This window comes from Malania oleifera, chromosome 9 (assembly GCF_029873635.1).
Source record: "Malania oleifera isolate guangnan ecotype guangnan chromosome 9, ASM2987363v1, whole genome shotgun sequence".
NCBI classification, from domain to species: Eukaryota; Viridiplantae; Streptophyta; class Magnoliopsida; order Santalales; family Ximeniaceae; genus Malania; species Malania oleifera.
The window spans coordinates 2,194,598-2,220,299 of record NC_080425.1 but is presented as its reverse complement, the minus strand read 5'-3'; the positions used below and the strand labels follow the sequence as shown (position 1 = coordinate 2,220,299).

Here is a 25,702-nt window from a genome sequence, read left to right as displayed (position 1 = left end):
CTCAATAAACACATATTCACCCCCAGAATCTGTACGTAATGTCTTAATAGAAGCAAAAAATTGATTGCCAACATACGCTAAAAACTAAATGAAAGTACGAAAAACCTCATATTTAGAGCGAAGAAAGTAGACCCAAGTAAATCTGCTATGATCATCAATGAAAGTCACATAGTATTTAAACTTTAGATGTGAAGTAACTGGAGAAGGTCCCCAAACATCACTATGGATAATATCAAAACACTGAGAAGCACTACTAGCATGCAAAGGGAAGGGAAGAGTTTTGCTTTTACCAAGTTTGCAAGAGGCACACTCAAGAGATAAAGAACGTTCTTTACCACCAAGTAAACCATGAGATAAGATTTGAGTATTGAGACGGCCTAAACGACGATGCCACACCATACTAAGATTTGAAACATTATTACAATCAAAAGACTTAACAAAAGAAACTGGAGAACGTGCTGGAACAAGCAAGAGTAGTGGAAACAAGCACCCCACTTTAGGTCCCTTCGCGATCGACTCCCCTGTTACCTGGTCCTGCACAACACAACTATTAGTAGAAAAATTAACAGCATAATTGTTATCAACTATTTGACCAATAGAAATAAGATTCGTGGAAAGCTAAGGAGCAAGAAACACATTAGTAAACTTAGAAAAGGCATCTCTGACAGCAGCTATTGGCAAAGAACTGCCATTGGCAGTCTGAATAGCAGATTGACTAGTGTAGAGCCGAACATTACACAAGATTCATCATGTGATTAGAGGCACTCGAGTCCACATACCAAAGATTAGTAGAATTGTTATCTTGGAGTCCCATTGCTAATAATGCCAAAATTAGCATATGTTGCACCATTTAGGGTGTGCAGTAATTCGCTAGAGGAGGTGCAAGAACAAAGAAGTCACTTGAAGAAAGCCAGGGGGCGCAAAAGTCACTCTGGGGGGTACCACTAACAGAAGTTTGGAATGCCTAGGTCTGACAATTCTGCAGGCGGATACGACATTCTTTGATAATGTGACCCTTCTTCTTGCAATAAGAGCAGAATTTCTTGGAACAATTAGCAACGAAATGTCCAAATTCTTTGCAGCAAAAACACTACAAAGTGCTAGAATGCGCAAGCGGTCCTCGTCCTTGAGCAGCATAAGCCACAGGGATAGAACCGGAACTACCATGAGATGGTGCCAAAGTAACTTGAGTACTAAGTCGTTATTTACGAAGTAACTCGCCAAAGCAAACATCCAGAGAAAGAACAGGAGAGCAATTTAGCAGAGATAAGCGAACAGATTCATACTTGGGGCGGAGTTTCATAAGAAACTGATCACGATGACTAGTCCCGTGAAGACATTGAATAATGAGAAGAGAAGCCACATGAACATCCACAATAACCAGATCAGAATATTCATTCCAAAGAGTCAGAAACCCCAAATAATAGTCATGGATGGAACGATTGTCATGTTGAAACATGGCAATCGCATGCTTTTAAAATATAAGAACTTTATATAATATTATATATAATATGTATTTTGTATATATATTTATAGTATATCAGTTAGGTTTGGTTAGTTGTGATTATTGTATGGCCGAACTAAAACTGAACCAAAAACTGAATAAATAAAAAATTGTTAACTGAAGCCAAACCAAAAAAATGGTTAACTGATTTTCCGGTTTGATTTGGCTCGGTTTTGTGGTTTGGTTTGATTTTTCAATTTTTCTTGCGCACCCCTAAATTCAGCATTATAACTCAAATTTTGATGGAAAGAATAGGAAAAGAAAAATGAATTTTGAAGCCCTACACTAAGCATACCTCATCACTTTGCCTTCTTTCAAAGCCATAAACTGAGCATACCCCCTTATTATTATTATTAATAAATTATTATTATGTAACTAAAATGCCCTTTCACCATTGTTTTACTATTTTGTGCCTCCCAATTACCAATTAACCCATTCCTAATTACAACACTTACCCACTATTTAAACAACAAGAAGCCTCAAGTCTTACTAGGTGCGGTCAGTTACAAGAATTCTTTTCCTCCAATTCACCCGATCGAGAGCATTTTCCTCTACTAGATTAAGGGCTTTTAAATCCTTCCTAACTACCTCATTCCAATTACCCCATCGTTTAAGTATGGCCATATTATGATTATTATTATTATAAATGTTCTTGACAACACTGTTTGCTTCACAATATGCCCTACCTACTAAAATCTTTTCATTATGCATTTTCTTAATTTATTTCTAATTTCAAATTAGGCATAATCATCTATTTTAATGATTCTCAAAGCTTCATTGTAAATTTCCATCATTTACTATAAATTCTGTCTTTTCGTTAAATCAAAATTTCCATAAATTGAGACCATTGAAATTGAATTTTAAGTCCTTGCGTATTATATAGTGTGGTGTTCATGTGTGCGCATATGTGCTTCTCATTTTTTTTTTTTTTTTTTTTTGGTTCCTTCATTTTTGATTTTGCAATGGATCCTGATATTTATGTTGGACTGCTTGTTACTTTTGAAAAAATATAGACGAGTGGATAAAAATATGAGAATTTTCCCTTTTCCTTGTGTTGTTATCTAGATTATTGCTTGGGTTTTGGGGGTATATGGCTTCATAAGTACATATTTCACTGGATTATTCTTTGATCATTAAATTTCTCTTTGTATGACGCAGTGTTTCTATGTATCTTAGTCACTAGAAGTGTTATCCTGTGAGATTCTAATGATCGTAAGGATCCCCTCACTTTAACTTGATCATTTTTTACAAAAGTTTTACTCAGCTATCAAGCCATTCTGATTTCAAGATCAACTATCAACTATTTTTTTTTTCAATTCAGTTCCATCATGTTGGCCATTTCATTCATATTCCAAAGATTTACCTGAGATGGAAGATAAACTATTAAGACATTATGAACCTGAACAAAGGTCATTTCTTGATATTGATGAAATTGTTGAGGGCCTAGGTGTCAACACGGCTTTATCAACTATTATTGTACAATGTCATGGAGGGATTTGAGAAGTAGATTGAAACAGTAAAAAATGACAACGATGTCACTAGGCACATGAAGCGAACATTTTGGATGTTCTGCATGATGGCAAATTACGCAGCACAGTAGTTGAAAATAGTGGTAAAAGCTGTCATATTAGGAGTATCACATGAATGGACACAAGAATTAGGGTCTTATAGTGACATTGGTGAGAATGGTTAGAATAATGATAATGATGACGACGATCACAATGATGACAACCACCATCATGCAGGTTCAGCTTTTTAAAGAAGTGATTATGATGGAAGATGATGATGATGATAAAGAATTTGGAGGAAATGTTAACTTCAGTCCTGAAAAGAGCATGGTAGATGACACATATTAGATAAAGGAAGAGAAGAAAAACATTTTGTCCAACAGTAAGTACAAAGAGGATGAGAGTTCTAAATGCCAGTTCTGTAATGGCATGCAGTTTAGAACACAGCAGAATTCAGGAATATAACAAGAAAATACTGTTTTACAAATAAAGTTAATTTATGAAAATCGTAAATCAAAGTTCTTTGTGAGTCTGACTGTCTGTCTGTGGTGAGATGGGGGAGTTAATGGAGGTTGGAAACAGCTATGCCATAAACAAAAAATAGTCAATAATCCAAGACTGCGCACCAAAATATGAAAAATAGTTGTCAATTTGATATGATTTACTGAGATCAGTTGGCTGCTATTTGTGTGATTCTGAGACACTTCGGATGTCTGCAGGGGTTAGTTTCTATTGGAGAAGATTGTTCAGTTCTTCTTGTAGTTTTTCTTTTTCTGTTTTTACTTTTTTTTTTTTAATTTCTTGATTAGTGGATTACTGGTTGCTGGTTGTGTAGTGTGGTTGGTATATTTGTTGGTGTACAGCTGCTTTCAAGTGTTAAACAATAAGTTCATCGACTGAATCTGGGGTAACTAGTTCTAAAGGTTTTGCCACATCCTCTCTGGAATATAATCCATCTCATGAGTCATGACCTCTAGTAAATTGAATGAAGGAATTCCATGTTATGGGCAGCTATTGAAATATCAGCTGTTGCATTATGTTGATGAAGTCTACAAAATTGGTTAAGGAACATCTTAAGAAGTTGTATTCAGGCCATGGTTTTAAATCGCGGTAGCGGGTAGCGTAACGTAACGGTAACAAGTGTAATGGGAAGCGGGAGTAGCAGATGTTACATAACGGGGAGCAGGTGTAACGGCCGTGAATTTTTTTGAAACATGCACAACCTTGTGCATATTAGCGTACTTGCATGTTTTAAGCTATTAGCCCTTCTAAGAAAGAGTTTTAGTGTATTTTGGATCCTTTAAGGGCACAAGTTTACATTTGTTTTAAACCACCATTGATAGAAAAATTACGTGTGTGTGTGTGTGTGTGTGTGTGTGTATTTATACTTCTCATTGTTCTTATTTGTGATAAATTCTTATGTGTGCTAAATTAATTAATGAAACAAAATACATCATACACTCCTTTAATCTATTAGACACATGAGACATACGAAAAATACAAATATAAAAATAGCTAGAAAATAAAGAAGGTTGAAGTTGAAATATATAGAACATAAATATCACATTACTAATATTATCAAAATAAAATATTTTCCTAACAAGTTAGTATTTTCAAATTGTTAATTAATGCATCTATTGTGAGTATTTAAAGAAATAATAAATTTTGTATCATTGTCCTCCTCATTATAATCTTTTCCCCCTCTTGCCACTTGGTATATTGAGAATGATATATGAAAGAGAGAGAAAAAGTGAGAAGAAAAAGTAAAAAATAAAATAATTTTTTGGTGTAACAGTCCTATAGCAGTTACGTAACAGCCTTTACGTAATGGTCGTCATCTGTAACGGCCGCTACAGCTGTGATTTTTCTTCCCACCGATTTCACGGTGTGTAACTGTATCAGTAACCCAAAAAACCGTTACATAAAGGTAACGGCCTTTATTTAAAACCATGATTCGGGCTTTAAAAACAGTATTATCAGGCATGAAGTCCTCTCTTAAGATGGACCAAGAGGATAAGAATTTAGAAAGAATGTACTTAGAGATATGTCGGATCTTTGACAGGCTGAATATGTTTTAATCTACATTTCAAACTACCTTTTTATTGGGGTTGTTTACTGAAATGAGCCTGCTCATGCCCATATTATTGGGAGTCGAGAGCTTCCAACTTTGAAAAAGGTTTTCTCATCTGTGTAGGGCAACTTTGACTGCACATATAGAATGCCCGTCTGCAATTCGCCGAAGAGAACTGGATTTTCTGTTACAAATGGTGGTGGTTGGAGTGGTAGGAGGAAGTGCAGTAGGGCCAGTAGAGAAGATTGTTCTAATACAGGGTTTACACACTTTGTGATGGCTGTTATACTTGTCAAGGTTTTGGTGTCTAGTGTTTGGTTGATGAGGGGGTAGATGTGGAGGGTAAATGTAGGAATGTACATTAACCATGGCTGCACAGACCACAATTTAACTATTTTTAGTTATAAAGAGGCAAGAGTGCAACCCCATTTATATCCCTAAAGTATTTAGCCACTCAAATCATAAACAATTCTGTCCTTGCAAAGAAAAGTACACCAAATTGCTCTCTCAGAATTCATCATTCCACTGCAGCTCTCGCCTCAGTTAATAGTGGTTCTGCATGTCCTTTATTCTCTTCCACACTATAGATTATGGGTAGTGGAGCCTCAGATTATATGGCCGGTACCTCTATATTACTATTTACTATCAAAGGTTCAACCATTGTCCTTTCTGGTGGGACTTATGCCAAGTATCCCCACTTTTGTTATTGGAGTTGCTCTTCCTTGTCCCAATGTTACTTCAACCTAAATTTTTGTTGTGCCATCATTTCCATTATGCCAATCTCGCAACTTCACAGATACAATTTACACTTCGTTTTACGTTATTCAGAACCTCAAGACAAAGAAGTTTCTTGACGGAGGACCTGAATCCGATGGTTTATATTACTTCAATGATGATCCTGATGGTTTTGCTTGTCAAACATCCACACAACCTACACCATTCAAGTGGCCCTGTTGCTTTGGTCATTCGCCATTGGAGAAGTTAAAGTTCTTAATTCCGTCATTGAAATATGTGCTGGTCATTAAGTGTTAAGCTTTTCAATTGAGTAAACAGCATAGGGTATCTTATCCCCCTAGAGTTGTCAATAGAATCAGTAATCCTTTTTTATTAGTGCATTCAGATACATGGCATCCATCTCAAGTTACTTCTCTAGTGAATATATAGTAACCTGATGATTATTTAAAACATAGGTGTTTTTAGTGAAATATTATTCTGGGTTGTTTCCAGAGGGTAAACTAGTTGATTATCATGTAGATACTAATCAAGGGGATTTGATGACAAATTCTCAATGCTACTAACCCAGGAAGTTGAATTATTCAATGGACAGCCAAACATCTCCTTCATTATTAATATTGTGAGCCAACTAATGGATAGCCTGGGGTGACTCACTAGAATGCAGTAATTTGCATTTTATTCCATTAGAAGAAAGCCCCAGGGCCTTGTTTACTATATTAATCTCACAATCATGAGTAAACTCTTAACTTTTCAGATTCTAGTTTGATAGGTTCTTCCTATGATGAGAGAACCACCCTTGAATATCGTACATTTCTTGAAAGAAATTTAGTTTCATGAGGAAGTAAGAAAGAAAGTTTTTGTGCAAGCAGAGTATAGGGTAATGTATCATACTGCCCATTAATCGATGTGGTTGAAGCATCTCATGCAAGAATTTCACTTTATTCTTGCCCTACCAATGAAATTATATCAAGCTATCATGATGCCATTTACATAGCTTTCGAAACTAGTGTTTCATGAATGCGCTAAACATGTTGAGGTTGATTGTCATTTTGAGCAAGAAAGACTCTTGAATGGAAATCTTTGCACTCCATATGCATTCTCAAATGCACCTAGCTAAATAGTTTACCAAGGGAGTAAAGCAGAGCCATGTTCATCTTATTAACAAGCTGGCTACGACCAGTTAAGATTTAGTCCAGCAGACCAGCTCTGGGGGGGAGCATTATGCGTAAGCTATAAGTGTGTGAGGATGGTTCAGTCATTGAATGTATAGTATAATATAAATATACAGATTAGATGGGAGATTTTGCTCTCCCCATTCCTGTCTATTACCATCTACTTCTGCAACTATTTCTATCTCAAATTGGGTAAGCATTCACTACAGGAACTTTACATAGGCCAGGGCATAAGCGTCACTTGAGTCCCTACTGGTCATACCAATCTCAATCTCAAAATATCTAGTATAAGAAATGGATTCAGTTCGCAGAATTGACAAGATATAATCAAAAAGATCCAAATATAAGGAAGAATGTTTCTTAAAAATATAACAAACGAAAACTAGAATGTTTCCTAAAATACAACAAATCATACCTAATTTAATAATGGCATTTTCAAGATTCATAAATATTTCTCTTCTCCTGTCCAATTGAAAGTGGCTATCTGAAAAATCTTTGCTGCTATCAGTACCAATGGGGTATAACAATGTAGACACCAGCAAGGCAACTCGCCAAAATCCTTTAATTTCATGGAGAAGCAAGCCTGAACAAGTAAGAACTTCAGGTCAGCCTTAAAACAGTACTTGAGCTCAAGAAATTCATAATCATCAATCAAGCTGATGGCAGCATAAAACTGATAGAATAAAATGAGAATGTAACAGCACATAAAAGTTACATCCAGACCTGAAAGTCAATGATTCAACTCATAGAAACAGTCTCCACATGTGGTGGTAAATACTGCAGCATAATGCCTTCCTGAGAACTCCAATGTAATGGGAGTCTTGAAGGCTTGGTATTACATTTATGCATTCATACAATTATAGAAAAAAAAATGATGTTTTGACTTTCGATTGATTCAATCTCATCAAGCCCCTCAGGCTTCACACGTATTGGAAAAGTGATTTTATTATGCCCCTACTGATAATTGAGATAGGTAACACCAAAGGAAAGCACAGATAATTGGCTACATAAGATCCACCCACATCATCCCCAAAAGCTGTACACTAAGGTAATAACAAATTTATGAGCATAGTTGTCAAAATCTTACAATCCACAATTTGATTCATACAATTTGTATCAAGTTCACACCAAATCGACTCAAATCTTTCTAGCAAATCAAGAAGCAACCAAATCATTGCCAAATCTATTGATTCACCCAGTGAATCTAAAAAATTGATCTAAATTCATCAATTCACACTATTCTAGGCCTATCACATCCTCACCGACCCAAATGGTTTAAAAACCCCCAAAACAACATTTCTGTTTTTTTTATTGCTTTTATTTTTACACTAGTACCCTTCCATTCCATGTCTATGTCAGTTCTAGGCTAAAAAAGAGGAGAAAATAAAATTTTATTCAGTGTTTTGTTCAATTATTATTAATGTTGACTCTATGAGTCCAATCTTTGATAATGACAAATCACTTGGTATTTGACTTGTGCAATTGAGTTTGTGAATAGGATCATGATTTAGAATGCACGAATGGTAAGCATGATATAGAAGCCACGAGGAACCTAAAGTACATATCACTTGACTCAATCCATGGAACTAGAAGAGTAAAAAGATGAAGAAGCAAGCTTCAAGTTCAAGATCTTCAATTGGAATGGGTATTTAGAATTGAATGTATTTACACGTCATATGATATAATTCGAAGCTCAAATATACCCTAGACTGACCTTAAGACTCATGCACTTCATGAAAGATTCATTTATATTAGTTCTAGGTTGAATGAATTTTTTAAAGGCAAATTTTAGAGGCCTCGTCGACGAACCCCTTGGCCTCGTCGATGAACTCATAAGGCCACTCGGCAATGAACGATGTGTTCCCGTCAACGAGAAAATACCGAGAGCCCAAAAAGTTCAGACAAGTCTCTCGTCGACGAACTCACGTTCCCGTCGACCAACGGGTGTTGTACACTCGTTGACGAATGCGTCCTCTCGTCGACGAAGGTCACCGCGCAGAACGACGCCTCAACAAGGATACGCACGGAAATTACTTAATCTAATTGATCCAACGGCCAGAATTTAATCTAGGGCCGAGAATACTTATAAAAATAACCTCTAAACCCTAGGGCAGCACTTTTTGCCTACCTCTTGAGAGATTTGAACATATTGCAACATTCTTGTTTGTACTCCAATTCATTCACATCAAGTTTGGGCATTTTGTCCGTTGATTATCAAGATCATAGAGCGTTAACTCATATTCTCGGCAATCAATTTGGGTATTGAGGTTTGGTAAACAAAAATATAGTTTTTGATATTTTGATTTTTATTCTCAAAGTTTTATTCTCTCAAAAACTAATTATTGAATATTATTTGAGAGATTGATCTTGAGTTATTATATATATATTATAAAGATCAATCTTTGAGAGACGTTCTGCTAAAGTGTTGAATCTTTGAAAACTATTACTTTGATTATTTACCCAAAGAGTTCAACTCAGCTTTGTTAAAAATATCTGATTTAAGATTTTCAAGAAAACTCATTGATTAAATATTTTTTACAAACACTATACCTTAGATTTAGATCTTTGCTGAAAAATTATTGTTTGAATATTTTTGTATAAAGATCATAAATCTGATTGAGATCCTTAAGACATACTTATTATTCTTAAAAAAAAAGATCATATATTTGTTGATACACAAGAATCATTGAAAACATCATACTTACTCATTGAGCTTCACGTTTTATCATATGATTATGTACTAGGACTTTTATTGTTCTCACTAGCTTTATTAAAAGCATTTTGAGTTTTATAGAAATTGTAATCTTTATATTGTATTCACGGTTCGGGTTGTGAACCGAGGTTGAGGAGGAAGCTACACCTCTTGTAAGTAGCGGACTGTAAGAGAAACTCTGTCCTAGTTAAAGGAGCGGGTATTAGTGGAATCCTTGAGTGGGTTGCTCAAGGCGAGGACGTAGGCCGGGATAGGCTGAACCTCGTAAAAATCGAGTTTGCATCTCTCTTGCCCTTAACTCTATTTAATTTCAGCGTAAACTTATTTATGTGAATATTGTGAATGTTTTGAATATATAGTAGGTCTACAAAGTAATTGGGTAAAATTGATTGATGAAAAAAACACACATTAACTTGATTAATTGTAAAACATTGAGCTAATTGTAAGTAGCTTGCAAGTTTGAAATTGAAGGTTTTCAAAATTAGAACTTAAAGGGACATATTTTTAAATACCCAATTCACCCCCCCCCCCCCCTCTTGAGATAACACCAGAATTCACAATTAATTTTTTTAAAGTTAACTGTTTTTGTCTTTTAATTAGAGAAAGAATATGCATGAAAGATGATTTTCTTTAAATGGTTAATAGACACCAAGAGTTCAGTTTTTCATCATTTTTTTCTTGATTCCTTCCCTTAAACAACATAATGTTCATCTTTTTTAATACATATTTTTCATTCCCTTACTTTTTATTGTTTGGGGAAAAAATACACATGAAATATGTTTTTTTATTGCAAAAAATTAAAAGTACTTTGCTATTTGTTTGTATATCAATATATGCGTTAGATTACCATTTTACATAAAAACTTAAGCTATTAGGTTATGGGCCAACAATGTATATCAAGCTTTAATACTACCCCACACGTGCAGCCCGACAACACATGGAGGGATACACAGACGATAGATAATACCCATTACAAGGAATATAATAATTTTTTTTAAACACCACATAACAAACGCAGGCAATGAGACTAGAGCTCAGAACCTCCTGGTAACTAGCTTTGATACCATGTTAGTTACCCACTTTACCTAAAGCTAAAATCTTAAGTTGTTAGGTTGTGGATCAACAATATATATCAAGCTTTAACAATAAGCATGTCTTTTGGAATTTTGGAAATATGCACTGAATTTTATGATTCGAATTTCAATTCTCAATTCTGAATTCCCAATATTAGAACTTCAATTCACTATTCAAATCTCTACTTGACAACTATGTTTATGAGCCTCCCCAACAAATGACTATGAAAGTTCAAAATGAGAAAGAATGATACAAAATTTTTGTTGCAACAAAGACCACAAGGGATTTAGGAGCAAGTTTAAAGTCGAAACAGCTAAGTTAGATGCGAGCCTCTCAGGGTATCTTACTAAATTTGTAATTAGTCTCATTTTTAAGTTTTTTCACCTTGGCACCCTGTTGTCAAGTTCTTCAAATTTTCAAAAAATAAGCCTATTGCTTTTCATGATATTCTAGATTGTATAAACATGAATTATAACGTGTGCAGGAAGTATAAAAATGGATAGATTTGGAATGAGAAGCTTAGTTAGTTCCCCAATTTCTTCAGGCCCTTAACATCAATCTCTTGAATTCTCTCAATTAATCACGCACCAAGGAATCTTTTCTTTTGTGCGTCTCATTTTAATTATTAATAAAAATTATGGTGGATCCTGTGCCCTAGAATTGACCTAACAAGTACAAAACCCTTGACACCATCACACAAATGATTATATGACATCAAGGTCCAGAGTACGCCCAAATAGAATCTCATCTCACCATTTTTGAGTCAATCTGAAGGTATGTGATACCAATGAGTCCGAAAATACTGCAGGAAATCTTATGCTATGGTATCAAACTTAAAACAATTTTCAGCAAAATGCATAAATGTCCTTGAGGATATCAATCAACACTTGGCAGAATATCCCTCCCAATAATTTTGTTTCTGAAGGATTCGGAGATGCAACCCTGATCCTAGGTCCCCAAGATATTTCAGTCCTTTGGATGTACTTATCTTAAAACAGAAAGCCCTTATATCCCCCTTTAAATTTTTAACGATTTACCCTCAAAGTTAAAACACTAGATGTAATTACTGCCAAATTTTCTAGCAGTTAATTTACAGATTTCAGGAATTTATTACTTACAACCCTACCTGATTCTAACCCAATTTTATCCGCATATCTGCATCTTCCCTACTGAAAAGACCTAATCCACAAATTATTTCCAAATTCTAACCACCAGGAAACTAATTAAACAGAGTAGCATTCATTTTGATATACTGCCACTATCACTATATTTGATTCTTAAGAAATCATGCTGGAGAAAAAGAAAAATTTCAACTTCAACACACATGGTCATATTTTAGTTATATATTTAGGCGTCTTATGCATTTGAAAATTCTAGATCTTTCCCTTTTGTTTCCCAATAGAACTGAGTTGAAAGATTCGACTTCTGCTATGATTTCTTGAACTGCTTTGCGGGGATAGGAGTAGAGAACTGGGTTTTCAAGAGGCATTCAACTAGGTTTTTAAACCTTCCAACAAGCAATAGCAAAAACCAATGTTCCAAGCTGAGTTGCAACAATTTTGTCATCTAATTCCAGCAATTGGTACCAGCAGGTTCGTCATTCTAGATCACGCTCTTCGCAGACCTCCATTTTCAGGTAAAATCAACACCAAGAAACCCCAGGACAGTCCTCAGTTAAGCTGTCCATTAATCTTTTGTTTACGGCACAACAATCTTGAATCTTGAATTTGGATTGAAGAATTCTTGCAATCCCTAGTTGCTTTCCATACTCTTCAATTAGTTTTAGTTATCGGCATTTAATTTCCAGCATCAAAGGGTACTTATCGCGGTATTTTTCAGTCGGCTGTCATTGCCCATTTTATTGGGGCACCCAACTTTTCCTGAAGTTCAACCTTGCCATTTTTGGCCACCGGTAAGATCTTTTCCTCTCTTGATATTGTGTATTTTTTTATTCCAATTGGTGGTTAGTAGAGTAGATTTTTCTGTTTTCAATTTGTAGGCTTAACATATGCATTTAGACTTTGTGTTTTTGATTGGTAAGCTTAACATATGCATTTTTGTGTTTTCCATTTGCAAACCGTGTTTTATAAAAAAAAATTTCAAAAGTACTATTGCACGAGTTTTTGGATTTTAGTATAGCTCAGACACCAAAATTGCATGTTTTTAATTTTTAAGTGTGCTGGTTTCTGCTAGCTGTAGGGTTTGCTTTAGAAATTTTGTGAACTGGATTCAAGGTAGATTTTTAGTAGACTTTTTAGTGTACTTTACTTTTGTTTTTTGTTTAGAATGCTCAAAGTAGGTTGTGTGGGTTTTAAATTTTGCTTTTTCATCTATATGAAACAAATTAGCCAAAAAAACAAACAAACAAACAAACTCTTGCTTACACTTCACCTGTCTAACACAATTTTATACACACACCCAGTCCCAAGCCTGGATAAAGAGAAGGGTTGTGTTAAGCAGCTGACAGCCAGCGTAAAACTTGTCAAATCCTTATATCATGAATTCTTACCAAATCTACCCAGCTCAAGGGAATAGACTAGGTCAATATAGAAGGGAGAGGGCTAAGAAGTTAGCACAAGAAACTAAGATAAGATTAGCAACTTGAAATATAGGGGCACTTACGGGCAAAAGCATGGAAATAATTTAAATAATGTTCAGAAGGAAAATTAACTTAATTTGCCTTCAAGAGACAAAATGGGTAAGGAAGAAAGTGAGAGAGATTGAAAAAATGAAAATTTAAACTTTGGTACACTAAAAAAGAGAAACATAAAAATGGAATGGGAATCATTGTAGACAATGACTTAAAAGATAATGTAGCAAATGTTAAAAGAGTAGGGATAGGATCATTAAAATGAAGATAGCTTTAGGCCAAGAGATAGTAAACGTCATTACTGCATATGCTCCCTAAATAAGTCTAGCAAGAAATCTTAAAAGACAATTTTGGTTATACCAACATCTAAAAAGGCATTCATAGGAGCTGATTTGAATAGACACACATAGGAAAAGATAATGCAGGTTATAAGAGGATACATGAAGAACATAAATATGGAGATAAAAATGCAGTCAGTGATAAAAATTTAGATTTTTCCATGTCTTACGATTTGGTTATATTAACTACTTGCTTTATAAAAGGACAAGAACACTTAATTAATTACAATAGTGGGCATAATAAAAGTCAAATAGATTTCTTCTTAACTAGGAAGTGGGATATCTTGTAAAGACCATAAAGTTGTTCCAGGTGAAAGTTTGGCTACACAACATAAAGTCCTAGTATTAGATATATATATGCTAAAAAATGGATGAGAAAGAGTAACATAAATCAACACAAGAATATTATGTGGTGGAGCATGAAGGGAGAAAATATAGTAAAATTTATAGATAAAATTATCCAAAAGTTTGATTGGGCAATAGGGGTAAGGTAGATGCAAATACTATTTCGAATAAGATGGCTAATTCTATCATAAAGATAGCAAAACAGATTTTATGTGAGTTCAAAGGGAGTTACTCACTCAGTAAAGAAATTTGGAGGTGGGATCAAGAAGTCCAAAATGTCATTAAGACAAAACGAAACCAGTATAGAATTTGGCAAAGCTGTAGAAACAAAGAAAACCTTAAAATGTATAAAGAGGCAAGAAAAAAATGCAAAAAAGACTATTAGTGAAGCTAATCATAGGTCTTATGATACTTCATATAATAGACTAGATACGAAAGAAGGAGAAAGAGAGATTTATAAACTTTCCAAAGCTAAAGAAAGAAAATGCAAAGATTTAGGTCATGTAAAATGTACTAAGGACGAGAATAATATCTTAACCAGAGAAGAAAACATAAAAGAGAGGTGGCAAAGATACTTTGATAAATTGTTTATTGAAAACCAACATGAAATATTGAACTCAGAAATAACAAATGAGGATAAGACTAAAAATAGGAGATTTATTCACAAAATTAGAATCTTTGAAGTTAAGATGGCTTTTAAGAAAATGAAAAGTGGGAAATCAATAAGACTAGATCACATATCAATTGAAGTTTGGAAATGTTTAGGGGACAAAGGAAGTACATGGTTAACTGATATATTTAACATTATTTTAAAAACCAAGAAAATGCTAGTGGAATGGAGGAAAAGCATGTTAATACCATTATACAAAAGCAAAGCTGATATTCAAAATTGTAATAACTATCGCGGAATTAAGATATTGAGTCATACAATGAAACTATATGAAAGGGTAATTGAACAAAGAATAAGACTAAAAACGAGGGTTTTAGAGAATCAATTTAGTTTTATGTCTAGGAGATCAACAAGAGAAGTTATTTATCTTTTAAGAAGATTAATACAAAAAGTTTAAGGAAAAGAAAAGGGACTTGCATATAGTTTTTATTGATCTAGAGAAAGCATATAATAGAGTACCTAGGGAAATTCTTTAGTGGGTCTTAGAAAAGAAGAGGGTAAGTTGTAGATATGTTGAGGTCATTAAGGATATGTATAATAGAGTAATGACTAGTGTTAGAACTACAGAAAGGGAATCGAGAGATTTTCCAATCACAATAGGTGTACATCAAGGTTCTACTTTGAGTCCTCCTCTTTTTACTTTATTGATTGATGAACTCACAAGGAATATCCAAAATGAGATCCCTTGGTGTGTGTTGTTTGCAGATGGCATTGCCTTGATTGATGAAAGTAGGAGTGGAGTGGAATCTAATTTAGAACTTTAGAGAACCATTTTAGAGTCTAAAGGTTTTAGGATTAATAGAAATAAGACAAAATATATGAAATGTAAATTCAGTAACTTAAGGAGTAGTAGTAGAGGAAAGACTAAACTTTATAATTAAGAAATTAATAGCACTTATAAATTTCGATTCTTAGATCTATTATGCAAGCAAAAGGAGAAATTGAACTGGATGTAGTGCATAGAATTAAAACAAGTTAGGTAAAATGGAGGAGTGCATCAAGCGTTTGTGTGACCATAGAATACCCTTAAAATTAAAAGAAAAGTTCTATAAGACAATTATAAGGTCAGCTATAATTTATGGTTCAGAGTGTTGGGCAACTAAGAAACGTGTACAAAAAGTTAAAGTAGTCGAAACGTGAATGTTAAGGTCAATGAATGGTATAACATTGAAAAATAAATTAAGGCATAAGCATATACGCAATAAACTAGGCATAGCTCGTCGAAGAAAAGATAAGGAAGGGGCAGCTTAGATGGTTTGGGCATTTGAAACATAAGCCTAGTAGCACACTAGTGAGGAGTGAGTTATTGTTTCTGGCATAAAAAGGGATAGGGGTAGACCTAAAATAACTTGGAATGAGATAGTGAGGAAGGATTTAATATCTTTTTAATCTATAGAAATAAATGCTCTAAATCGAGTGATTTGGAGAAAAATGATTCATGTAGTCAACCCCACCTAGTGGGGTTTCAGGTTTGTTCCTATTGTTTGTGTTGTATTCTTGGCTTACTATAGTTTCAAATTAATTATCTCATGTCAACCAAAAGCCATTAACAGTTAGAATCTGCATAACAAGTTCATTTACCAGCTCCGTTGGGCAAGACCCCCAAGATGATCAATTTGGCAGCCACCTTGCATTTCAATCTTCCTCTTTCAACTACGATTTTTATTAGAGTTGCCATGTTAGACACCTCATAGCAATGTACATGCCCAACTGTTTTTGCAATGGCTGGCCCTAAATTTGTCTATGTACATCTGTAAGTACACAATTTTTTTTTTTTTTTTTTAAATTTTGCTTCTTCCTCGTTGGTTGTGGCAAGTAATTTGTTCATAGTGTTGTTTCAAGTTTGTGGATCAAACCAAATGTGGAATTCCTCTCAGACATTGCCGTATAGTTAGAATTCACGAAATCCAATGGACAAACATATAACCTTTTTTACCTTTGCTTGGTAAGAACATGTAATTCCTCAGAAAGACTAATCCATGGATTTTCATATGAAAATATGCAAAATTAAAAAATGGTCAATAACCTTACAAATAGACATTCAAATTATTACTAACATCCCTAATGCTAATACCACTAAGATATCATGGATTCCCCAGTTCCCAGTCAAGGTTGCTTTCATAAATCAAGTATAAATCAGAACATGTCTCCCACATGTTGATGCTTAAATCAGAGAATCAACATATTTAATTTGCATCTGCATGACCATCTTTTAACTGAAGGCTGCAATATATATTGCCCAGAGTAAGAAAATCAAGAGTAGTTATATAAGAAACAACAGGAAGATTGATAACAAATCAGAAACCTTGGGAAATTTTCTTCGCCATTTTAGATGTGCACATAAATTCATTAAAGAGCTTCATACCTGCCAGAATTCGCAATTTAGAAGCATCAGGAACATCAAAAATTTCTCTTCCCCAAAAAACATCAGCACCTTTGATGCCCTCATTAGATTCAACACAAGGAATCAAGGATATGAATTTCTCTGATGCATGATGTATGGCTATAACCTGTACAGAGGACATCGCAACTGATAACTGCACCTTAAAAATTTATCTGGACATATAAAAAAAATTATTGAATCTTCTAAGAAATTAGCAAAGAGTAAATCTGAACTGACTGTTTCAGCATAGCTGGATTTTAGCTTGAGAGAGCTCCGAAAGATGTAGTTAACAATGGGAATCTGTGACATAAGTAATATTAAATTACCACTTTACCTAAAAGCTTAACATGTTAGATTGTAGACTAAAATTTATATCAAGCCTTAGCATTCCCCCACTTGTGCAGCTCAATTGCACATGATAGAAACAAATGACAAATAACACACATTATGGGGAATAGGATAATTTGTAACAAACTGATAATAAATGCAGCAACAAGAATAGAGCTGAATACCTTATTGCTATGATATCATGTTAGATTACCACTTCACTTGAAGCTTAACTTTTCAAATTGTTGGCTAACAATATATATCTTTCCTTAATAAGTAACACAACCTTAGTTTTGAACAGGAGGAAAGAAATTCTTGGAACATAGCAGTAAAATATAACATAGAATAAAAGCAAAAAAATATAATGGCCCTTAACTACAAAAGTAATCAACAAATCAGCCCACAATCCCAATCAAAATAACAGAGTCCATCGCAACAATAAAATACTCCCCCCTTAAACATAACATTCAATTTAAGTTACTATTTGCCAAGCACGCTGTAAATATACAAGGAACTCCAACGTGCAATAAGAGTTTGTGTACTAAATCCATGTATACGATACACCAAGTGAAACTAAGCAAACGCTAGATACCTGCTAGCGATTGAATAACATTAGAATTAAAAGGAAAGTTCAATAGGATAGTTATAAGACCAGATAAGCTATACGAATAAGAATGTTACGCAACTAAGAAACAACATATTGAAATAAGTAGAAGTTCTAAAATGAGAAATTGAGAATGTTAAGGTGGATAAGTGGTATAACTCTAGAAGAAAAATTATGGAATAAGTGAATCCATGGGAAACTAGTGAAGCACTTACACAAGATAAGGAAAGCCGATTAAGATGGTTGGTCTGCAATGTACGCCAAATAATACATGACTGAGGAGGCTTGAGCTAGTTATAGTGGCAGTAGATAGGGCTGCAAATGAACCAAGCCGCTCGTGAGTGGCTCGGGAGCTCACCTCAATAAGAGCTCATTTAGGCTTGTTTATTACATAAATGAGCAATTCCCATGCCCAACTTCCAGATTCATTTTATAAATGAGCCGAGCTTGAACACAAGTGGCTTCGGCTAGTTACAGCTTGTGAGCTACTCAGTTAAAAGCTCGGCTAGGCTCAATCAATGTTTTAAGAACTCAATTGAGGCTCGCCTCAAGGCAAGGCATGCCTAAAACACCTTAAGGCTCAACCTAAAATATCAAATTCCAAAAAGGCTAACGCATTACATGTTGAGGCTTACACAGCTTTTGCGCCTTTTCATTTGAGGCTTATGCATTCTACGTATGGTGTGTGATGCTCAAGTTAGAATTGGTTAGAAAATTTTATCTACATTTTTGTATAAAAGGAATGTCATAATATGAGTTGATTTTTAAAACTCTTGAGCCTCAACTATTCCAAAATAACTGAGAGTTTAATCTTCGATCATGAAAATAGTTTGAACTTTGTAATAGTATAGTTACCTCGTCATGATTTATGTCATCTACTCAAGTTAGCAATTTTTGAATGGCCAACAAGTAATTTGCATAGTATATCTAATTTTTCTTTTAAACATTATATTTTTCATTTCTTAGTTTTTTCCTTATTTTAAATATATATATATATATATATATATATAGCTTATTTACCATATTTTTACCTTAAAAAAAATAAATAAATAAATAAATAAAAATTCTCAAAAGGCTTACGCCGCCTCTTAAGGGTTAAAATGCCTTGCCTTACACCTTCACCTTTTAAAACATTGGGCTCGATAATAAGCTCAGATTAGGAACAAACACCAATTGTATATATTTATTTTTAGTACTATATATTTTCTTCATATATAATTATTAATTTGTTAGACAATAATTTATTCCCGGTATAGGTGGTCTTCCCATCCATGTACCCACCCTTGAATTCCCCTTCATAGGTAGCCCCAACCAACAGAATCTTCCCTTGCCCATAGTTTTGGCCCTAAACCACTCTCCTACATACATACATCCATCCCACAATCTAAAATGATTCCCTCTTCTCTTAAGAGCCCTTATAACCTCCCCCTTCATTTTGATGAGCACTCCTCCCCTTCATCTTATCTGCTTCAAGTTTTTCCAATTTTGGATTTGTTTGGAATCACAGGGTTTTGGCCACCGTCACCTGCCTACTTCATCCTCAACATGGGCTATGGACATCAACCCAGACAAATTGTTGGCGTGCTTCTTCATCACCGCCTGCATCTTCCAGACCATCACCTCCCACGCCTTCATGACACCACAATACCACAATGCCCTTTGCTCATTTTGCAGTGGTTTTTCTTAATTTCTTGCTTTACTTTTCCACAGTGATTAATCCAATCTTTGCCTTTTCAACCTTTAATGAGACAAATCGTCCATTCCTAGATGAAAATATTGAGTCAAGCTAGTTTGCTCTCCCTGCCGTTCGCTACTGAACAAGGTCTCCACCACCACTGAACATACTGCAATGTGTGTTTTTTGGCTGAAAGAGTGTTGGCTTTTGATCCACATTGACTAAACGAAGAAAGAAATACCCTTCCTCCCTTCATAAATATCCATTCCCCCCTTCCAACAACTTCCATGAACTCATAGCCATAAATAAAGCTAAAAACAAGTCAAAAAAACTTTGTGGTTGGGCCTGGCTGATCATCTTGAAGCTGGCCCTCTCAAAAGCCCATTTATTATATACACCCTTATAAATGTATCTATTTTATGGGGGAAGGATAGACCTGCAATAACTTAGACCAAGATGATGAGTTAGGATCTGAGAGCACTTCAATTTTCAGAAGATATTGCTCTAGATCATGCAGAATGGTGGAAGAGGATTCATGATGATGAGTGAGGATTTCATAGCACTTCAACTTTCAGAAGCTCTAGCAATATGAAGGGGAAGGATGGACCTAGAATATAACTTGGACCAAGATGATGAGTGAGGATTTGATAGCACTTTCCTATCAACTTTCAGAAGATACTATCATTATTTAGTCTTCTTTGGTAGAGGAAGAAGGAATTCCAATTGGAAAAGGATGGATGAAGATGAAACGAAGAAGAAGAAGAAGGAATTCCACTTTGTGCCTGAAAAATAGCATCTCCTGTTAATAAACTCAGCCAATTTGCAGCACCTTCACAATAATCGTATACACACTAGAAACCAGAATAATAGGCCAAAAATCAGCAACGCTAACAGATCTCCTCTTCTTAGGCACCACACTGGTTAAAGGAGCTTAAAAATCTTCAATTGATCCACTTCAACTGCATCCCAACAGTCCTGGAAAAAATCCATAATTCCATATTCAAACCCTATGGACTCGGAGCCTTGTTCCTTCCCTTACCAAACACTGCGCTCATAACCTCACTTTCCACAAAAGGCCTCTCCAACCAACACTGCTGATACAAAGACATGGGATTCCACTCCAACCCCTCAATCATTGGTCCACCTTCCATCTTCATTTGCAAAGTCAGCAACTTCACTTGCAACCACAACAATGTCAGAAATAACCTCTCCCTCCCTCAACTGCAACTACCTAATTACAATCTTTCTCCACTTGCCATTAGTCAAACTAAAAAAGAATTTATAATTATAATCACCCTCTCTAACTCACTTAAATATAGTCTCTTCCAAAATCCTGTTTTATACCCCCTTAAGCTTTTTGAGCTTTCTTATAAACCTAACCACCACCACCACCCTAAAATCCCTATCGAACTCCTTAGACCATGTCACCAACGAGAGAAAAGAGTTATGATCAAGCCAAATATTTTCAAACCTAGAAGTAGGACCCCACCTAACCTTCCTAGGCTCAAAATAGGAAATGATCAGACACTGATCTAGAAAAAACCAGTTGAGAAGGATTTGGAAATTCATGTTCCCACTCTCCACAAAAATTAGATTCTATCTAAGCAACTGGCAACCACTCTCCCCCACCCACAGACCAAGAAAATAGAGCACTACCCTGTTTGAAAGTCTATTAACCCACACTCCAAATAAACCTACCAAACTTACTCGTGCTAGAAGAGAACCTCCCTCCTCCTTTCTTCTCCCCAAGAAACCTAACAACATTAAAATCACCCCCTAAAATCATCTAGGCAAAGAAAACCCATAAACCGCGGAAAGATCATCCCTAAAAGATGATCTAAGGGCTGGCCTGGTAGAACCATATATAAACATGAACCACCACAAGCCCTACCTCTACTATGTAACAAAACCGATATTTTTTTTTTTGGGAAACATGTAAACACCATATATTATCAACAGGGGGAAAAAAGGCTAAAAGCCTTATACGAACAGACAAAACCTTCTTAAAGAAGGAAAAAATCAAATTAAATTACCATACAAGATTTGATTTTAACATCTAGCACTGCTTGCTCTATAACTGATTCCAAGTTTTGTGGGTTCCAGCCAAAATTATATAGTTCCTCCACTTCCACGAACTGTAGACAGCAGAAGCCCAAGCCAGCCTGGCTATGCCATTAGAACGAGACTTATTGAAATCAGAGAGCCATGTCTTCCTCCCAGCTTCTAGTAGAGTAATGAATTTCCAAGGCAGCAAAGATCCCTTGACATATTTGTTTTGTACTCTCACATAATAAAAACAAATGGTTTCTAGTCTCAATGTTGCAGCCACAAAGCTCACAATTAATTATGAGCTGTAATTTTTTTTTTCTTCCTTTCTTTTTTCCCAGTTTCTCCTGCTTCAAGGATTTCTTGTCCACTCCTAGATTGCAATTCTGTCTTTTCTTCCACACCAGCACCCACCCCCCCCCCCCCCCCAAAAGAAAAAAAAAAATTAAAAAAAATGATTTGGTAAGGAAGAGAAACCCACCAAGGCATCAATCTTGCAAATGGAACGACTGTCCCATGAAATCAAAATCCCTTCCACTCCTCCCAAATATCCTAATCAAACCAACCCCCCCCCCCCCCAGCCACCTCCTCAAATTTAGTTTCCCAAAGAATAAACAATATCATGTGCACTTCTACTCAAAACATGCTTGATGAGCCCTCTCTTTCTCACAATCCTTAGTCTTCTCACATTCCAACTAATTATTCTCATAACTTAATTAATTTACCCCGAATACCCTCACCCCCACCCCCCAACCAACACATAGAACTATCTAACATAATAACCCATTTTGCACTTTTTTTCTCATAAATATATTTTCCCGCTCAAATAATTGAGCCACCCATCTTACACTAACAATTCCCATTTCTTAATGTTCAAACTTAAAGTATACAAGATTATTTTGAAGCAGAAAAAGGAAATTTCATTATGGGAGAATAAGATATCCTACTCCAAGAAAAAAGAGAAGAAAAGAAGAAGATAACAAAACAGGTAACTTCATATCAACAAGCCATCAAATCTCCCCGAAAATCTGAAAATCAAATTCCTATAAAGCAATCAGAGAAGACTGACTCTCCAAAAGCCCCAAGTGATGCAAGAAACTTATCCCAAACAACGGTAAAGTCAGTGACTGTCCATTGAAAACATGGCCATTTATTCTCAACCAAAAAAGAAAACAAACAAACAAACAAACCACAATCTTCTAGAATACTTTTCTTACCAAACCATGAGAATGAAGAAAGTCAAAAACCATCCACTCAATCCAGGCACATAGAATTCTAAATAAAGCAAACTCCAAGCCAGTGCAAAAAAAAGATACAAGTGCGGTTAAGCACGAGCAAAACAGAAAGGTCTGGTGACAAAGCCTCGCAAAGGCACCTACTCTACAGTAGATGGTTGGAGTAAACTCTATTAAAGGTCCCCAACCAAATAAATATGTCAACTTCGGAAAGAACCTTCACTGTCCAAATATAATAAGCAAGAGGGACACGGAAGAACAAATAAAATGATTACAAAAAATATATAGGAAAATATCCCAGAACCATCGAGCCCAAACTCTACTATCCCACCTGAATGTTGACCAAAAAGCATCCAGCAAGTTGAGCAACAAAGAAAGCTGAACCATCAACACAACTAAACCTTTAAGAGTATATCATCCAAATTTACTGGCATCTTTAATCTGTTACGGTGCGATTGTGCGAAGACCTTTCTAGTAGCATGCCCCAAAAGACTTCCAAAACAGGAAAAAGCACACCCATCCAAGCATAAATGCACACAAAAAAGCACATATAAAGATCACATACCAAAATAGGGACATTACCCTTTTGGCTTTGTTATCTTTGTACACAGTCTCTCTAAATGGGAGAAACACTGCCGCATATAACGCAAGCCTCCTTTGTTCGTCCTAGAATCCACATGAAATAAAACCACAGTAGAAAAATCAAAGAAAGGAGAAAAGTAAGTACAAGAAAAAGCACCAGAAAGTAACAACTACCAATACATGAATACTAAATGTAACAATTACCAGCACATAACTACAAAATAAATAAAAGTAACAATTCATTAATTCAAGAAACTAAATTTCTCAAAAAAATAAATGTAATTTTTTATAAATTGGAATTGTCTACCCTATAATTAATTTCTATTATCATCTACAATGCATATAAACTGAAACAGATGAGGTGACCTTTAATGTAAGAACTTCAATCTTAAGATTAAATTTTCAAAACCAAGTAACCAAACTACATATGATAGAAAATAGATCCGTAAACATAACCATCCTCCCCCACACCAAAAGGTGAGAAAAAAAAAGGCAAAGTAGTACAAATTCAAGACACATTTGTGCTTCCTGTAGTAGTTTCCTTCCCTTCCTTTGGCCCCTATCTCTTCTTTTCTATATTTCTTCTAGTGGAACCCTCACTTCAAACAACAACAAAACAAGCCTTAAGTGGTAGGATTGGCTACATGAATTCTTTTCTACACACGATCATGGGGAATTTCCTCCAACAAATTCAGGGCTATTAAGGAAAAAAAAAAACCATTTTTCACAATCGCTGGTTAGTAGAGTAGATTTTGTGTTTCCGATTTGTAGGCTTAACATATGCATTTGACTTCCCCTTTTGTTTTTTGTATCTCAAGACAAAAACCATTTGCAAATCTTGGATTATATAAAATATTTCATTAGTATTATTGCACGAGTTATTGTTTTTAGTCGAGCTTTGATACAAGCCAAAATTGCACGCTTCAGATTTTTAAGTGCATCATGATGTTTGTGTGGTTTCTACTGGGTGTAGGTATGCTTAAGAAAATTGTGAACTGGGTGCAGGGTAAAATTTTAGCAGAATTCTTCATATAAAAACTTCCCGTATATCACAAATTATCTTTTTACACAGAGTCAGTTCTAAGCCCAAATAAACGAGCAGGGTTGCGTTAGGTAGCTGACAACCAGCATAAAATTTTTCAGATTCCCATATCATGAATCTTAACAAACCTAGCTGACAAAAGGGAATAGACAACATCGTAGACAGGAAAGGGCTAGTTAGCACAAGAAATTAGGTTTACATTAGTGACTTGGAATATAGAGACACTTACAAGCAAAAGCATGGAATAGTGGAAACCATATTTAAAAGGAAAATTCTTACTCTACCTCCAAGAGATAAAACAGGTAGGGGAGAAAGCTAAAGAAATTAAAATTCAGGATTTAAACTTTGGTACACTGGAAAAGAGAAACATAAAAATGGGGTTTGAGTGGGAATCATTATAGACAAAGGCCTAAAGATAATGAAATAGATGTTAAAAAAATAAGGGCTAGGATCATTAAAATCAAGATAGCACTAGGCCTAGGGATAGTAGATGTCAATAATGCACATGTTCCCCAAATAGGCTTAGCAAAAAATCTTCAAAGACAATTTTGGGGAGATATGGATAGCATTTTACAAGGGATACGAATGTCTAAAAAGACATTCACAAGAGTTAATCTAAAATAGACACATTGGAAAGGATAATATAGGTTATGAGAGGATGCATGGAGACCATGGATATGGAGATAAAAATGAGGCATGTCATACAATTTTAGATTTTTCCATTTCTTATGATTTGGTTATATTGAATACTTGCTTTAAAAAAAGAGAAAACACTTAATAATTTTCAATAGTAGGCGAAATAAAATCCAAATAGATTTTTTCTTAACAAGGAAGGGGAATCGTCTATCTTGTAAAGATTGTAAAGTTATCCTAGCTACACAACCTAGAGTCCTAGTATTACATATACATACTAAAAAATGGAAGAGAAGAAGTAACGTAAATCAACACAAGATGCCTAGGTGGTGGAGCTTGAAGGGAGAAAATATAGTAAAATTCAAAGATAAAATGATCACAGAGTGTGATTGGACAACAGGGGTTAAGGTAGATGTGAATACTGTTTGGAATAGAATGGCTAACTCTATCATAAA

General features: G+C 35.0%; 1 protein-coding gene across 5 annotated transcripts in view; it reads right to left on the bottom strand.

The window, feature by feature from the left end:
* The window catches only part of LOC131163740 (tRNA nucleotidyltransferase cca2), a 93,335-nt gene that overhangs the window by 8,202 nt on the left and 59,431 nt on the right, over window positions 1-25,702 (bottom strand). For all 5 annotated transcript variants that reach the window (XR_009139105.1, XR_009139102.1, XR_009139103.1 and 2 more), the window contains exons 10-13: window positions 23,573-23,656; window positions 17,341-17,403; window positions 17,086-17,230; window positions 7,406-7,573 (exon numbers count right to left, since the gene is read on the bottom strand). Coding sequence is in view for 1 of the 5 variants with exons in the window: in XM_058120445.1 (XP_057976428.1) it covers window positions 7,406-7,573; window positions 17,086-17,230; window positions 17,341-17,403; window positions 23,573-23,656 (460 nt within the window). In the remaining 4 variants the exon portion in view is untranslated. The remainder of the gene's footprint in view (window positions 1-7,405; window positions 7,574-17,085; window positions 17,231-17,340; window positions 17,404-23,572; window positions 23,657-25,702) is intronic.